Raw genomic sequence first — 18,238 nt, forward strand, 5'->3', positions numbered from 1 at the left:
GGAAAATATGAAAAATGTGTTAACATAAGAGGTCAAAGCAAATGCTTCGACAAGCAGTCTCGTTTCCCGTGAGCCTACATTGCCATTTGTTTGAACCCCTGGAAGTCAGAATCAACCTAATTTGCCTACTACTGTACGACTCACGATCACTTCATAGTTGGCATGTGAATCATCGGAAATTATTAATTGCACTACATAACGAACACACCCACAGTGATGGGCATTAACGGGCTTTCCGACATTTAGTTGTGCCTTGTGACAGTTTACCAACAACACCCAGAACTGTTCTGTTTTAATTAACTGTGTTTAGCTCATACAAGTTTACAAAATGATGCACCAAAGCTCGTAAGACTGCACTCAATTGCTTTAGCTTTGCACATATGTTCAATGGGCTCCTAAAATAATAAATCATAAAGGTGATGAGCAGTTGCAGCACAGCTTCCTCAAAGACGTGAATGCTGTCATGAGGAGCAAGATTGTGTTCATTGCATGTGGTACTGGGATTTTTTTTTTTTTTTTTGCAGAAAAACGTTCCAGACTTCTTTGTGCACATCTGCTTCTGTTTAAATTAAGTTGTCATAACTATAGTGTCTACCACTACGAAGTGTAATTCTGTGCACTACGGTCATGCAAAAAAAAAAAAAAATCTAGGAAATTGCACAGGTAGTTGAAACATACATGATCTTCGCTTGTCTATACAGCCACACTGCAAGATAGTACGTATTTCAAGTCCTAACCTCTAAAAGTAGCAGGGAGAAAACAACTTCATTTTCAACCTCAAGTATACACAAAAATAAATACAATAACAAGTGTGTAATAAATGTGACCTTTATTGATCCAGTATTCGGACAGATACACATCATGTACCACCAATTGATTTGAGGAGTGGTTGCTTGTAAGAGAGTACTGAAGTTCTATGGATATGTCTATGCAAAAAAAAAAAAAAGAGATTGTGCTCAAGGCTGAGCAGATAGTGTGTTGTAAGGGTACCAACAAAGATGTACAGATAACAAAGTTGTACAATGCATACCTGAAGCTTATTTTCTTAGAATTGGGCTTTTTCGATCTGTAAGCACACACCTCATAAATGTCCCTTTAGCATACGTGTTCGCTGCATACTTAGCAGACTGGTCATTACCTGCGACGAGAAATTCTAGCTGTGGTAACTTTGTAACTTAACTCTAACAAGAAATGTAGCAAGCCTGAAATATTTTAGGCCCATCCCCTAAATATATAATACCTATGATATTGGCTCACGACTGAGTATTAAACTAGTGCCTACGCTCTCGACACGACGCGACATTGCAGAATTGTGAAGTACTCAATGTAGCATTGCAGAGCGAGAAAGATTCAGAAATGCACGCATCCGCAATCGCTTATTTAACAAATTTAGCAAAACTACATTGCTCTCAATTTTCGAGCTATTTATCGGCAATGTCCAAGTTTCCTTTCCGGTTCCGCATCATGCATTCACTTCACTTGAAGATCAACACTACAGGGCAAGCGCCGCATCTGACGGCAGAATCCGACCCTTGTCTTGAAGCCACGCTATTAAACTCGAACGCCGCAACACGATGAGACCGACGCTCATTCAGCGATCTCGATGTTCAGTAATATGCATATGCTTGTTAGCTTTCCAAGAGTCTTTACACATGGATTGAAAGCTTTCAATATGTATGAGTGACTTGTTTTGTTCGGACCCGACCGTGTACATTTGGTTGTACCGGCTTGGACACTCGCAATAAACGATGCAAACCTTACTTGATTGACGTTGTTTTTTGCCAGTCGAAGCCAACTAGGTCACCTGGCGATAATTACAGACGCGAAGCGCGATTTAGCAACGAAAAAGAAAATACCAGAGGAAGCGAGCAGCGCGAACCACCCCCCCTGCAAAAAAAAAAAAAAACGCGTCCGTTTATTGATTATGATAGTCCTACCCGTGCCATCTAGCCTCGCGGTATGGCAGTTCAGTACGCCGCCGCTACGTATTTGCATGATATTGAGATACAACAGACCACAGGCACAGCTTCCATTCTCTAAACTGATAGGGTTTCTGCGGTATTAAGTACTCGGAATCTTTCTTTCGATACAATATTAGGGGGATAGCGCGAACGCAGTCCCCCACTACCAAAAATTGCATGCCCCATCTGCCCCAGTTTGGGGTAGTGGCAGGGGTCAGCACGAGCGCAGTGCAATGCCCGCGCCTCTCCCTGGGGGCACCGCCTAGTTGATCACGGTAGCCCCGGCACCAGGTAAGTATGCCTATGGATCGTTTTGAACTCGGTACCCACTGATAGCGACCCGCTAGGAAGCGCATGGGACTTGTGGAAGATGACGTAAGGTTTCTCCTCTTTTTTAATTTGAATATGTGAAGCCATCGCATTGAGAACACCCAGTCCACAAATTCACACAGTCCTGTTATATCAAATTGGTTTTCGCTCACACAAATATTGATAAAGGCTTGAAATTTGAGCGGGTATCACTCCAGCATTCGCAGAACCAGCGAGAACATTCTGTACACCACCAGAGGCGCCACTGCAGTGGTAATTTGTATCTGTCTAATGGTCATGAACAGGACGTACGATTCATCGGACTAGCTGTCCTGAAATCCTAAATATCCAATTGTGATCGCGAAGAAAAAAAATGTTATGGCATTACCTTGGCAAACAAAACAAATCAATAAAATAAAAACAAAATATAAAAGAAAAAACTGCGTCGGCCGGGAATCGAACCCGGGCCACCCGCGTGGCAGGCGAGTATTCTACCACTGAACCACCGACGCAATGCTACACAAACACTTTTATGCAAATGTGGGAGACGTAGTAAAGTCGTGTAGGCGTACATTTGCGCCTCACATGTACAAATGTACAGGGCTGCAGGAACTTCATTATCGCAAAATGGGCTAAGGTATACAAAGATGGTCAATCAGATCAAATATTACGCGCGTATATCGATTACATTGAGCATTTAGATGCGAAACTTTTATGTAACAAGCGAAAATTTTCTAGCGAAGAGTTAACTGCCGGACAACACGGAAGTTACTCAATTTGGCTGTTTTTAGCAGTCAAGTAAGCAGCACAGTTATTTTGAGAAAGCTTACCATGGAAGAAGAAAAATGTACGCACAAGCATCACATAGTCCTTAGAATACATTCTAGAGACCATAGCATGAAGCACAAGGCTCAAGAAAAAAAAAATGCTGGCCGAGAACAGAAAAGTGTCACAACGGGGCCTTATCACAATCAGCAGAAGCTGTACATCTCCGGATACTTAACTAAATGTTATAATCGAAATTAACGTAATGAATGAAATTAATAGAGCTTTTTTGCTGATTTCTCCATTGATCGATAAGTGATAACCCAGAACACGACAACGTTGGCACCAGCACTCGTTCCGGGCATATCAAGCAAGAACTCCCCGCCGGATCACCGCATAAGTTATGCGTGAACCACCTGCTTGAGTATCTGACTTTCGATTTCAACATTAGGCCCTGCCCAAACGGGCAAGGCCTCCCAAAAATTGGCCTATAGGCTCATTGGAGTGCCCCACCCCACGGTAATCTTTAGTAAAAGGCGAAAGATTAATTCGAAACACCTGAGGTGAGGCCTGAGCAATGACTGGCAACGAACGCGGTTAGACACCTCACTTACAAAGGCCTTGCCAGAAGAACCAGTACTCTTTTACATTGAAAGCAATATTTTGTCAAATAAGCCAAAATTTGTACGTAAAACTTAATGTTTTTTTATTTACCAGTTCATTTAAATCACATCTTTTAACTGATATGAATATAATAAACGTGTATGCAAGCAAGGAATTTAATTTTAAGATAGCAATATTGCGCTACCATTGTTTTCAGACGCGATCATACGTTGTGAGTCAATAGATGGCGCAAGCACGCGGTCAAAAAGAAAACCAACGTTCTAGTAACGTTGAAGAAAACTGTAAACGAAAGTGAGCAAACAGAGCCAGTGTGTCGGCGTTAGTGACGAATGTAATGAACCTCGATTAGTATAGTCCCTTTGTCGGGCCTCCGTGGCTTGTACGCCGGGAGGCAGGCCGCGTCTGTTAGGCGCCTGGCGCCGAACGGTGGCCCCCTTTCCAGGGCATGGCCGGCTGCCCCAAACAAAACGCCCCCCCCCCCCCCCAATCCCTGAGGGGGAGGCAGTGCCGGGACAGACGTAGGATGATGATGGGTTGATGAGTTAAGTGTGACTCTGGGACAAAGCGCTTCGGCGCCGCGTCTCCTTCCTATCTTGACAACGGCACCTCGATTAGTGGTTCTCTAGTCACGTACGGTACGGTCTCGTACGGTCAGATTAGTCACAGGACTTTGTCCTACGTAACCTCTCTGTTCTGGATGCAACTTAACGCGACTTGAAATGGACGCCCACACGAAAGACACCGTGATGAGCTCTTTTAGACTATCGAGTGTCATTTCAGCAGCGTGGTTTTCGTCTATACTTTTCTTCTCGTTTGTGTGTGTGTGTGTGTGTGTGTGTGTCATGTGTGGTCGCATAAATTAATTTCTAGCGGTTTTTTGTGTGAATCAAAAAGTTTATTTGCGCAGGTCATGAGCGAAAAATTGCAGCAATAACGAAAATATATGTTAATTACCATCCATTAATACATCTTTGGTTTTCCCTGTGAGAAATAACACCGTGTAACTTATTCGGCCATGTGGAACTGCGTGGATTTCAAAGAGGCATCTAGGGTTTGCATCGCACACTTGGTTAGAAACGTACTGTGACATCACCCCTCGCCCATCATATGTGCTTCTATGCAGTCCACGCGAGAATAGATAGAGAGAAAGCACCTGACTTACTCATGCTGTCAAAACTACAAGGACAGTATTGACATGAGATGAGATTCTTTTACAACACAGAATACTGGCTTACTGAAAATATTGACATCAGGTGACTTAAATTTTGGGACAAGGAGTTCGAAAGTGTAAAAGTATTTGAAGAAGGAAAAGTGTGGTGTGTTTTTGATGCTCCAATGTAATGCCGAAAGTAGTGAGGTCGGTGAGGTATCTATGGAAGACATGGATAAGACGTATGGGATAGCACTGGTACACATTAATGTTGCAATAGTTACCATACAGAGGCTGGTGACATGTCATATTAAAAAAAGAAAAAAGTTCTGCTTACCCTAATGCCTGTACTTAACAAGACCATTTCAATATGCAGGAAAATTTATGCGACTTAAAAAGCAAATTCAGTATGCAAGCAAATTAAACAGGTGTGTCTTTCATGGGAATAAATAGAAGAAACATTTCTGTACAAAGTGGCTTTAGATGTAAGCTCTGGGTGTAAACTGTGTGTGAAACCGCGAGTGTTGTGCAATCTTGTAATTAGATGTGCAGTGTATAATTAAAAGGATTTTGGATTTTATACCTTTATTTAGCCAAAGCTTGCGAGTAGCACAAAGGCCAGTTTATAGTTTGTGACAACTATTAACAGTGTTTGAGAGGCATGCCAATTGACTCACACTGAGAACACCCCCACATAGGTCGCAAGATATCGTGTTGGAAGTATCAGCTTTGTCTAAAAGACAGTGTTTGATATTCAACAAATCATAAAGACTGCACATTACCAACAGTGTAGAATAAACAGCCTTCTGATTATGGTTCTCAAACATTTATGGCTGCAGCAGTGGTGCGAGAGAACATATGTAACACAATTATCACTGCACTTCTACAGTAATGTTGCTGATAGGGATGCTCATTTAATGCATATTATAAAATTACTTATAGTGTGAAAGAGCAAAGCATTTGGGGTTGCCAATCATCCCAACTTAGTTTGCAAACTCTCCCAAACTTTCGATTGTACTGCTGGGTGCAGCCATCTTGATGAGTAGAGTAGCTCCTACAAAAGCGATGGCTGTGGTTTTATGTGCCAAAACCACGACACAGTATTGAAGCACATTAAGTGGGGGGCTCCAGAAATTCTGGCTATCTGGTGGTCTCCAACGTGAACCAAAATATCACAGTGTATGAGCCTCTAGCATCTCGCCTCCATCCAAATACAATCACCGCAGCCAGTATTGAGCCTGCGATTTTTGGGCCAGCAGCTGAGCATCGTAACCACTACAACGGACCAGCACCTACACAAAATAACACTTGTAGTTTATTTGCTGGTACATCTTAACTGCCTCAACAAATGTGCCACTCTTGTCTACAAAATGCTGCAGTGAAAAATGATATGATACCTTGATATGCCCAGTGCAGCAAATAAGTCGACAAGGCCGCAGTTTTATTGAATAAATACACATACAATGCAATGCTTTCAATTACTTTTCCTTAACTATGGCACATCTTGTTAGATACCTTCTTGCTGAAGAAAGTGGGTAGGTCTCGGATAATATGCAATTGCACGATCTTGAGGACTGGACCTCAAATAATAAATGTATAGACGAAAATAGGAGGTGAATTGCTGGTGTCACATCGCACACTCTCAGTCAACTCTCTTAACAGTGATTGGCTGCCTGATGCTGCTTGCGTGAAGAAAAAAATGCTGATTGCGATCAGGCCCAACTGTGATTAAATGTGAAGAATTGTGATTAAAAGCAAGTGTGTGGCACCCGTATAATCCAAAGGTGCCTGGGCTGCATTTTAGTAGTTCGTCTTGACGATTCACCTGGAAGGAATGTAATAACTGTGCAACTAAATGTGTCATAAAAGAAGCTTTTCCATATTTCATAACTGCTTCCCAAAAGCTTGTTTTTACAAACATAGATTTATATGTATATGCATTGAATCTGCCACAATTAACCTTACTCAATTGAGGCTTGAATGTATGAACTCTTATAATTTACGATGCTCAACGGTGTTGAAGCATTATAATTTAGCATTTTTCATCACAACCATTCAGATAAGAATTGCCAGGCATATTGTCACACAGGCCTTCCGAGTCAACGCAAGAGCCATCCCCACCCACCCCTCATTCTTTCCTCTAATTTTTAATTCTCAACTCCTCCTCCAGTTTCACACAACCTACCTTGACAAGTGCATATACCGCATTTAAGGTAGGTCAACACCTGCGAGAAAAAGTATTACAGTTTTAGTCCAAATGCTACAAGTATAGTCTTTGCTTGTAGGACTTCAAAAAATTAAAATTAAGATGTTAAAATAGCTAGAAATGTAAAAAATTAAATTTATAAAAATAAAATAGTGCCAAATACTCATGTTGTGCCAACAGTGATAACTAGAAAACTTTTAGTGCCACTCAGACGCGACTAGGCTGTGAGCACAATACCTGTGCATATAACCGCAACAATCATCACATCTTCAAGCTTGGGCACTTTATCATAAAAAGAATAAAAAAGCTGATATTGGCAAGTTTATTTTGTATGCAATTGGCCATTTTACAAAAAGTTATCATTTGGTATCAATACTGCTTGAATGCACAGCTCAACCTAAAAAGAAACAGCACGCAATTTTTTTGAAAATATTGGTTAGAAGCAGAGTTACCATTGCTTGCGTAACACCAGGATGCAAAAAAATTCATCTTTTGAAAAAAAAAAAGGGCTTTAGAGATTTGATCCGAATGTCCATGCAAAGAAGAAGCATTCAATACGCCTGAAATTGACTAGATTTTTTGAAGTGGTACAAGCTTTTTTTTTTTTTTTTGAGATAGACAAAAAAGGTATTTTCTTCCTAGGTCATTTTTTGTCTTTAGGCGACTTGCATACCCGTGCTCCACAGTGGGTCCACGCTTGGAGTATTGAATTGGTAACTTGTGTTTACGCTTCTTTTTTGTCTCATACTTAACCATGTTTCATGACTATCGGAACTTAGTTGTTTTTCAGCAAGAACTAAGTTCAAGAACTGAAAATGCCATGGAAAACAACACTAACTGCGGAATGCAAACGTGCACAGATATATTAATAGAGTGCTCCCGCGTAGTAGTGAAAATTTTGAAATAAAATGAGAACGTGATTTTCCAAAAGCTTACTTAGATAACTCAACATTACGTAATATGTATACAAAAAATATTTATGACGAGATGGTAGGTGTTGTGGAATTGGAAACATTCAGTTTTGGTTTCGGATGCATTCAGTATGGGTTGAAAAAATGGCGATATTTTTTTAGTGACTCAAGATAGCTACATAACTTTTTCTCTAAGCATTCTTGAATGGATAAAGAGCTCAAAAATAGAAAATCCCCCCAAAGCTTTTTTTTTTTTTTGCAAGAAACGCGTTTTTGAAGGAAGTGACATACCTTAAAATAATCAGATGGTATTTAAACTACAGCATATGAGCACTGCATGCGTATACTATCGTTATCACTAAGTAGTCATCACCAAAGTGCATTGTTGACACTTCAACCAGCATCTGCCCATTTGGAATATAGCTTATGCTATACTGTTCCCTTGACATAGTATGCATATGCTATTCAGCACACAATCCCGAGGTTCTGCACATGTGTTCAGTAGTGTAGCAGAGCAGTAAGAAAGACAATCATTGTGGGTTTCTGATTCAGTCATTTTTAATGTACAGTCTGTACACAGTGAAATATGACAAAGTGCAAGGCGGCAGACTTCTTGCATGGCGTATATTAACATTCGCGTTCACAAAGGAATTGAATACATTTCAGAAGACCACGAACAATGACAATGGCAGAATTCCATAAATGAAACTCGCACATGTACAAAAGTTGATGTCAGCACTTAAAAGTTAAACTGTTACACTAAAACAATGTACACAACAATCTGCAAAAGCGATGACGAAAATCTGTACAAGGAAAACAAAAAGACATGGTCTTTTCGAAAATTCAAGAGAGAAACCCGGGATCGATACAATTCATTCTGATGTAACCTTATCAAGATGGGCAGTAGATAAGCAAAAATATTTTATATAACACAAAGACTAAAATCCCGAAGATAAAGTAAATAATATTTGCTTTCCATACTCCATTTTCTGCGTCTAGCTTCTAGTGCACTGAAGCAACTACATGTGTGCACGTGCATGTAGATATATATATATATATATGAGAGTAATGATACTTTATACAATGCAAGAAAACAATACGAATGGTGTGCATACAGCTGACAGCAACCAAGGCAATGTGTACAAGAGTGTAACCACGCACACGCAAGCGATGAACAGAATAATTTAATGCGCTTTATAAAACACGAGTCACTGAGCGCCCTTGCGTCAGACGTTATTGCCTATGTTACAAGAGCCTAGTTTCACTGGTGTTCAATGAGAAACAGGTTGGCAGGCAATACCTGAACCATTTCCCTTTTGGAAGCTTAAAAGAAGAAAAAAAAAGAATTGTGCATGAGAATGGTCACACACAACCAAGGTCTTTCTCATAAATCCATCATCAACACGAGGGCAGCGTGAAGGCCTGAAAATACTTGTTCATGAGAATGGTCACACACGACCAAGGTCTTTCTCATAAATCCATCATCAACCCGAGGGCAGCGTGAAGGCCTGAAAAGTACCGCTGAAAACAATTTGTTTCAGCATTCGTGAAGCTTGCGTCTAAAAACTTGCCACATGGACCCATTGTGTTGGCAGGTAAGAGAAGATAGCAAAACAACATACTTAAAATCTTGGCACAAGGGCCCTTTGTATAAGGCAGTTTTTCAACCACAACAATTCCAAATATGACCCCTTTTATCACGAAATCTGCACAGTGAAGCAATAATGGCCTGAAAAGATGGCTATGGCATTTTTTGGGACTAGCAGGCAGAAGTGATAACAAGAGATAGGTGTAAAGATAACATCGTAATCTATGTTATACATCCACTGTCCGTACATGCAACGCAAACAGAGCTTTCATCAATCTTTCGACATTTACAGCATTCATCATGATGCTCATTAAAGCAGAACAAGTTTTACAGGGAAAGCCATTAGCAGGCATAGCAACAAGGGTGATAATAAAGCTTTGTTAAATGAAAATTATGGTAGCATTCTGAAAGAAAGTTATACACTTGCTAAAATAATATTCCCATGCATTTCTAAAGAGGCATTATTAAAGTGATAGTGCCCCGTCTTGGCAAGGTGGCATCTAAACAAAATTTGCAACTGATTCACCTGACTTTGCATTTGTTCACTCACACACTTGTAGCCTTCCACAATTCAGACTTTATCTTTAAATCCACACAAGCTATAGTCTGCACCACCTAAACTTGGTTATTCAAGCAGTCAAGTGCCACAGCATTTTAAGTTAAAAAACGTTTCCTCCCTGTGAGGTATAGACTCTCTTGCTTTATGCTCAAACCATTTCAGGCGTACTTACTTCGGTCATTATTCTTTGCAACAGTAAAGATTTTATCATGCATTGTAGCTATGCCAAGTGTCCTTTGCCACAGACATATGCATCCCTCTTGCAACACAACATGACCGTTTATGAGCATCGATAGAGACTATCATTCGCGCAACGGTTGTCAATCTTTGGCTTGTTCAAACAAGCCCACATTTTCACAACTTATACATATTTACATGCACGTTACACAACAAACAAACATGCAGCATACAAGTTGCAAGTAAAATCTGAACATGATGACACTATTAATGCCAGTGCACGAGTGCGCAAGTGTAAGGAAGTACCTTCTGAACACTCCGGAATTATCAAACTGCACAGAAAGAGACAGGACCTTCTATCGAGGCAAGGAATGTTGATTTGTGCTGTCTGCATTGACTTATTGCGGGCAAGTCAGTATCTATACATCAGAATTCACAGCAGGCCTTTTCTGCGAGACTTTTTTCGGATAGTGTGACTGACCGGCGCACAGGAAGAGACAGAATAAGCAACAGTGATTGTTATGAAGGAGTTGTGCAAGAAGAGGAAATTCTGAAAAAAGCAAAGGGGAGCTGACCAGTAAAAACAACCTCTCCATTGGTACACAGCGTAGTACCAATAGTGCATCAGAGTTCCACGCACAAGACGGAGCAATTAAGCCAAATAACTCATAACATATAACGAACATGGGCTACAAACAAAACGAAAGTATATTTTACATCAATAACAAAAAAAAACATGGCTGAATGAAAGCAACATAATTCACAAATTGCCATGGCTGGCCACATCATCTTAGTGAGCAATGCAGGGGGCACATAGTACTGTCCCTCGATTGCTATGCACCGGAGTGTTCCATCTGGGTAACATGGTGTCGAAGTAAGGCCTGTTAAGGTCCTTCCCTTCACCACCGAGACATCGGAACATGGGCCAAACAGGCGAAGGTCGAGACGGCTTTCACCCTTGCCAACCGCCTTTCCGCGGGCAGTGCCATCCATCTGCGTATTAATGACGCGGTTCTTGAAGTGATCTTTGTACAGAGGTATCTATCCGAGATGTAGGCAGCCAGCCAAGTCCCTATTTTACAAACAATGAAGGCATGACCACATAAAAGAAAACAATAATGGCAATGAGGAGTATACAGTGCATTGCGATGACACGGGGAAAGCGATGTGGATGCACACGTGTGTTCGTGCACACTGTGCGCATGCCCCCCAGCCGGTCGGGGTGGGTCACAAACCTGCAGCAGAGGCGTGCGTTATGGGGGTGGCAATGGCTGTGGTGAGGTTTAAAATGAAGCGGCGGGTGCCAGGAGTCACATCTTCTCTCGCTTCTTGAGCGGCCGTTTACTCACATATTTGCCGATGATCTCCACTATTCTAGGCTTGTGATCAAGCACCTTAAGTACCTGCTGCTTCGCTTCTGTCACCTGGTCCTGCACAATCCTGCTGCGCTGAAGGTTGCCCTGTGTGCATAACAAGGGGTCGGGGACGAAGATGGGGTAATAGGAAGCTGTTATTAAGGAGAACCAGCAAATCCTGTTTAAGCAAAACAGTGGAGTACAGAATGCTAAAGGATGTTGTTTCGAGAATAAGCGAAAAATCGGGAATAAACATTTTCGTTACACACAACTACGTGAAGCCAATGGTGGGTGAGAAAGCCACGAAAAGTATAAGGGGTGTTATTCATATGCTTGAATTTATGTATACTATATGTGAAAGAAAAGAGAACTAAAGTGGGCAAAAAACATGGTGTAGAAGGAAGGACTAAGCCTACAAACTCTGCATTGCATGTGGCATTACACTAATGGATGTTGCACAGTGACGGCCATTAGTGCGTCGTCTTTCTTCAGTATTGCTGTATGTGTGAACCAGGGTGAGTTTGCCAATGCAACTCATCACAGCGCACTGCAAAGATAATTTTTGAAGTTCATCTGCCTGGCAAGAAATGTTCCACGTTTGCCACTGTATCTGCGAGTGATGCTGGGTAGTGCCCTACATTCTTCCTGTACAGTTTTGAGTAGTACGTATAATGTCTTGTTTTAGCCCGTACCGTATAAGCCGGAATATAAGTCGAGATATTTTTCAATAAAACAACGAGCTAAAGTCGCCCCTCACCTTACATAGCTGTGTCTAGCTGACAGTGCACCGCTGTCTGGCAACATGTCACTTGCATGTGCATGAGAAGCTGAACATGGCCGTATTTGCATTCAAATCCAATAGCACGTTGTTTTTTTTCCTCTCTTGTCTGTTTTTTAGTGTTCGTGATTTGCCTCCAATCTGTTCTAAGTTCTCGCTCCGCTTGACATCGTGTTTCATTTATACAGTCAAGCCCGACTATATCCAACCCGTTTATATCAAATTATCCCGTATATCAAACAATTCATAAACACGGTAAGTTTACATTGAGTATACAAAGAAAAAATCACTGTTTTAACGAACGAAAATAGCAACGAAAACTAATATATCAAACTCCATGTGCCTTAAAAGTGCCCCAGCAAGTTGGCTTTCCCTCGCGATGGCGGGGAAAACTGCCGGCGCCACCCTAGAAAAAATTGGTTAGACCCGGTTGTGCGTGGGAGAACACCCCCCTCCAAAAAATAATCCTGGCCCACTCAGCAGTGCTTACAGCCAATCAGAGGTCCTCGTGCTTTCTCGGAGGCGCGGAGGTGGTAGAAGCGAGTGCCATTTTTTCTTTCTTTATGCTTGTGTGCCTGCTGCCGCCGATTCAGCGTGGTCTGTGGTGTTGCCTGTTGGTGCTCTGTGACTTGCGCAAAGAGGCAAAATTTGCCGTTCGCCGCGAAACTCGAAATTATCAATCGGGTTGAGCGCGGTGAAATGAAGTCCGACGTCGCCGCCCCGTACAAAATTCCAAGGAGCACCTGAGTACTATCCTGAAGAACAAGGCAGACATCAGGGCCAAGTCGGACAAAAGGCCAGGTGCCCGTGGCGCCCGATGTGTGCGCGCTGGTGTGTACGAAGATGTTGAAGCGGCCATTTACAAGTGGTTTGTGGACATTCGGTCTACCAGGACCTTGCTTTTCTGCTTGGCAGGAATGATTTCCAAGGCGGTTCGGGCTGGCTTCAGCGGTTCAAAGAACGGCATGACATCGTTGGCAAAGCTGTTACAGGTGAAATCAGAGCGGCGGACCTGGAGAGCGTGGAAAAATGGCTCGAGGAAAACTGGCGAGATATTGCAGCAAGATATAGAGCCCAAGATATCTTCAATGCGGATAAAACCGCTCTATTTTGGCAAATGTTGCCAAACAAGACACTTGCGTGTCGTGGCGACAAGACAAGCGGCGGCAAGGCAAACAAAGTTCGTGTGTCCGTGCTGTTGGCAGCTAATTTAGACGGATCGAAAAAGCTTCGACCTCTGGTTATCAGGAAAAGCACGGCACCGGTGTTTTTGAAATGCGCTGTCGCTTCCAGTTACCTGCCGAGCAAACTCAAAAAGGGTGGATGACCAGGGAGCTTTTCAGCAGATGGCTATCGTCGTGGAATGATGATTTAGTAGGCGAAAATCGCAAGCTGTGCCTGCTCGTGGACAATTGTTCATCGCACCACTGCAGTACGACCTTCAGCAACATCGAGCTGCGTTTTTTTGCCCTTGAACACTACGTCTGTACTGTAACCACTGGATCAAGGCGTTATACGCGCAATGAAAGCCGGCTATCGGAAGTGCCTGGTGGAGAGGCTGCTGCAGAACCTTCGTGTCGGCAGGGAGCTTAAGATCGACTTGCTCGAAGCAATTTCTATGTTGAGTAGATCGTGGGCAGATGTCAAGAAGGAGACGATCCAGAACTGCTTTAGGCATGCCGGCTTCCGCATGCCTGGTGATGACATCCCATATTCTGACAGCACTGAAGACACCGCAGGTCTTTCCGCCGAAGTTTGGAACGAGCTGGCAGAGTTCCCGGGTGCTATCGACGGATCGACATTCGGCGAGTTCGTCAGTGCAGACGATGATGTCCTCATCATGGGCCAATTACGGGATGAGGATTACATTGCAGATGCCGTGCCGACCACGAGCCAAAGCGACAGCAATATGGAAATAGACGACGGCCCATTGCCTACATCCTCCGAAGTGATTAGTGCACTTGCGTTGGTCCGGCGCTATTGCTTGAATGTGGAAGGTTGCGACCTCAGCTGCTCCGACTCGTTGGACAACGTGGAGCCGTGCGTGCTGTCGCAGGCAGCGAAGTCGTTGACACAGAAAAAATGCGGGACTATTTTGTTCCACAGTAGGGCATGCAAGTAAGCCACCATATTAATAAAGTACTTTTCTTCTTGTTTGTTATGTGCCTTTGTGTCAAAACCTATACCGAGCCTATATCGAATTATGCCATATATCGAACTAATAAACGTTTTTTGGCGAGTTCGATATACCCGGTTTCGACAGTAGTTGTCTTTTTTCGTTCACTGAATATGAGTAGCTATACGAGAAGGCTGTACTTAGCTGTGTTTAAACTAGAGGTTGTTGAGTTCGCAGAAGCGAATGGGAATATGGCTGCTCAGCGCCACTTTGGTGTATCAGAAAAAAGTGTGCGCTATTGGAGGGTGCAGAAAGGGAAGCTGCAGATGTGCAATCCTCGAAAATGTCATTTCGTGGGTGAAGTGCGGTTCATTCACAGCTGGAGGATACGCTAGAGAACTTTTGTGGGAAGTTCATGCGTGCTCGCTGCCAGTGACCATGGATACCATTCGCAAGAAAGCTGTGGAACTCGCTCGTGAAGCTGGGCTCACAAGAGAAGAGTTTCGTGCACCAAACTCTTGGGTGCGTCGATTCATGACACGCAAAAGATTTTCTTTTCGGTGGCGCACATCCATCCATCAGAAGTTTCGAGACGAGTTCGAGGACAAGCTTATAAACTTTTAGGGCTTTGTTAACCGGCTTCAGGAACAAAACAACTACATGATGGGGCATATTGACAATGCCGATGAGACTCCCGTGTGGTTTGGCATGCCCTCATCAACCATGACCATGCAGCATGGCGCCAAGGATATGAAGCTGTTGTCCACTGGCAACGAGCACTCGCGCTTCACCGTCATGCTGGCATGCATGGAAGATTGTAGAAGGCTTCCGCCCTTCATCATTTTCAAACGCAAGAGAATGCCGAAGGAAGTGTTCCCGCCCGGTGTTGTCGTTCGCGTCAACAAAAAGGGATACATAGATGAGGCCATGAAGCTCGAATAGATACAAGCAGTCTGGAACCGTCAGCCAGGTGCATTGCGGCGTCTTTGCAGTATGCTGGTGTTAGATGCGTTTTGTGGTCACTCAACCGAAGCCGTGAAGCGCGCACTGGGCAATGGAAAAACGAACCTCACCGTGATACCAGGTGGTATGACGTCCACCCTCCAACCAATCGACGTTGTGCTAAATGAGCCGTTCAAGGACCAAGTGCGGCTGGAGTAGCAAAAGTGGATGTCCGGCGGCAACCCAAAGACGCAGACGGGCCGTCTACAGAGGCCTCCGCTTGCGACTGTTTGTGGCTGAGTGCTTTCCGCCAAACGTTCCTTGCCAGATTCCATGGTGGAAAATGCTTTTAAGAAATGTTCCATCGGCAACTCGCTGTATGGCACGGAAGACAACGCACTGTGGGAGGCGGCTAGCGACAAACTCTCATCTTCAAAAGACAGTCGTGCTTCGTCTGACGAATAGGAACAGTTGCGACGGTGGTTGAGGGGAGCTCTGACGATCGGGGTGCGGTGTGCCCAATTTGCAAATAAATGTCGTTCGGAAATTTCGAGTTGTTTTTCTTTTTTTTTCTTTTTCAGTAACCTGAACTTGGTGGGTCGACCTATATTCCCACACGACCTATAGTCCGGTTTATACGGTAATACCGTTTCAATCAATGCGGTCACAGAATAGTACACACATTTATTACACGTTTTTCTTTCTTTTAGCTCTTTATCGAATAGTTAAATGTGTTGGATGACATGACTCACCTTGATGAGGTCGTTAATTTTGTTGAGTATTCGCTCTTCATCCATGTTGAGTGGCTTCACTCGTATTGCTGGCGGCTTGTCTTCAATGAAGTCTAATAACTGTGACAGCTTTCTGTGGACTGTATCCTCCAGGTCAACCTGCAAAAAAATAAGCCACAACTTACAATAAAAAACCAATGGTATTCCAAGAGAATCAAAGGTACACTGCCTTAATAAAATCAGACCATTTCAATCCACAAATAAAGTGAAACCCCATTAGTACGTACCTGCCAGGGACGGCGGCATAACTTAAGCAATAAGTGTACTACGCATTAACAACCAGCTGCAAGTTAGCATCTCCTGACTTGCGCCATTGCTGCCAAACAAAGGAATGAATTCAGTGCCACAGGAAGTACTTGCGAAAGTGCCCACCGCAAAGCCATTCCTTTCTTTCTGCCAAAGTGCAGAAAACATTTTGTTACTCTTGCATAACCGTCCGATAGCCGGCGGTGGTGACGTCAAGAAACACTTTGAAACTATTGCAGGGTTGGGGACACGCAGTGTGGTGCAGCGACAAAATGGACATAATCGGTTGTCCAAGATACACGAGTTCCATGGTCTGTTTGCAAGCGAAAACTGATTGAGTTTGTTTTTTCAAATGCAGTACAGTTGCAGGGAGCCAAATCATTTACTGCTGGGATAGTTGTGAGCAGTCCTTTGCCTATTCAGCGCACAACGCAACTGCCGATGCGCTTGCTGCAGAGCACCCACTCCGCTTCAGGCCATGCATAGATGCGGCGAGTAGTCGATTGGGTTAAAGCGGGAGGTTTCCGCAGGGGATGCTCTTGCAGTCCTGGCAGCAGATGGAGCCTTGTTTGGGCTGTCACTGAATAAACGTGTGCAGAATGGTTACACCAACGCTACGCTTGTGTTACCATAATACAGCAAGGTTTCTCAGTGTCTGCGGCCCGCAACGCTGAATTCCGCGACAGCGAGCTGTTTGCATTTCTGTAAAGCAGTGCACGCTTGAACACAGTTCCGCACAAGAAAGTGGCAGCGATCGGCTGCTCAGCACATTCAGGTATTCGCCTACTCAAAGCATGAAGTAGGCTTAAAGTGGCACTACACAACACGTGCATTTTTTAGGAGATAGTGGGGGATGCTTACCAAGAGAAGGCTTTTCTTCGAGGATAAGCAACACCAGCCCGTTTGTCGGTGGTCGCGACATCGCTTTCGTTTTTCCCCTATGATTACCTCAATGTCATCGCCGCAATAGCGCAGAAGTCAGAATAAATGATCAGCTGTTCTCCGCACTTATCAACATGGCGGAAAAACGCTCGCAGCACATTGTGGCATCTGCAAGTTCTGTGGTACAGTAAAATTTTCTGCCGCAAAAATTCATTGCGGTATGCAGTTAGTACGTAATAACCAGTAGGCCTAGGATGAACACTAAAGCTTGATTGAGAATGCATTAGTCTCCATGAAACTCGGTCAGGGATATGGCACAGCTAGGTTTTAGCCGTTAGTATGCTTAACACGAGTACGTACAAACGAGGTTTGACTGTAGGTCACTGTTTCTCTACAGCACCTGCTGTGCTTGTGGAAATGTAAGTGTAAAACCGATTTTAACAGCAAAGCTGTTCTACCTTGCGGTGAAAAGTCTGCCGGCCCAGAAGATTTCGCCACATCGCAACTGTGACGCGCACAGCTGGCACCCTACCTGTCATAGGCGTGCATGTGCGAAAGCAGCAGCTGTGCCAAACCACGACCACTGTTGGAGACATCGCACGCAATCAGTTTCTGCCATTGTGCCAAGGCCGCTTACTGGAGGACTTAGCTTGCTGCGAGATGGAGGCTACATCACCAGCGCTGAACGAATCCTGCCTACTTGGCTGGCGAGGCAGCAGTGAAGAAACCGCGGCGGCCAGATCCAAAATACACTTGACAAGAGAATGCCAGGGAAGCAGTGAGAAAGAGATTATTACGCGAAGATCCTGACATGATGGAGGCCGACTGAAAGACGACGGACTTATGCTTGAACGAGGGGTGCTGACGCCTGGTTTCAG

General features: G+C 43.7%; 1 protein-coding gene and 3 non-coding genes across 9 annotated transcripts in view; all 4 read right to left on the reverse strand.

The window, feature by feature from the left end:
• Positions 1-2,096: 2,096 nt before the first annotated feature.
• LOC119160191 (U1 spliceosomal RNA) lies at positions 2,097-2,260 on the reverse strand. The gene has a single exon (XR_005108274.1). It is a non-coding gene; the product is annotated as a U1 spliceosomal RNA (small nuclear RNA).
• A 451-nt stretch (positions 2,261-2,711) lies between these two features.
• TRNAG-GCC (transfer RNA glycine (anticodon GCC)) lies at positions 2,712-2,782 on the reverse strand. Its single transcript has one exon. It is a non-coding gene; the product is annotated as a tRNA-Gly (tRNA).
• Positions 2,783-3,486: 704 nt separating this feature from the next.
• LOC119160211 (U5 spliceosomal RNA) lies at positions 3,487-3,613 on the reverse strand. Its single transcript, XR_005108286.1, has one exon. It is a non-coding gene; the product is annotated as a U5 spliceosomal RNA (small nuclear RNA).
• A 4,846-nt stretch (positions 3,614-8,459) lies between these two features.
• Positions 8,460-18,238, reverse strand: part of LOC119159758 (uncharacterized) — a 91,889-nt gene continuing 82,110 nt past the window's right edge. For all 6 annotated transcript variants that reach the window (XM_075891102.1, XM_075891094.1, XM_075891088.1 and 3 more), the window contains 2 exons: positions 16,194-16,331; positions 8,460-11,710 (listed from right to left, as the gene is read on the reverse strand). In XM_075891102.1, coding sequence (XP_075747217.1) covers positions 11,561-11,710; positions 16,194-16,331 — 288 coding nt within the window. In that variant the 3' untranslated portion in view covers positions 8,460-11,560. The remainder of the gene's footprint in view (positions 11,711-16,193; positions 16,332-18,238) is intronic.

The sequence above is a fragment of the Rhipicephalus microplus genome, chromosome 1, assembly GCF_043290135.1.
Source record: "Rhipicephalus microplus isolate Deutch F79 chromosome 1, USDA_Rmic, whole genome shotgun sequence".
NCBI classification, from domain to species: domain Eukaryota; kingdom Metazoa; phylum Arthropoda; class Arachnida; order Ixodida; family Ixodidae; genus Rhipicephalus; species Rhipicephalus microplus.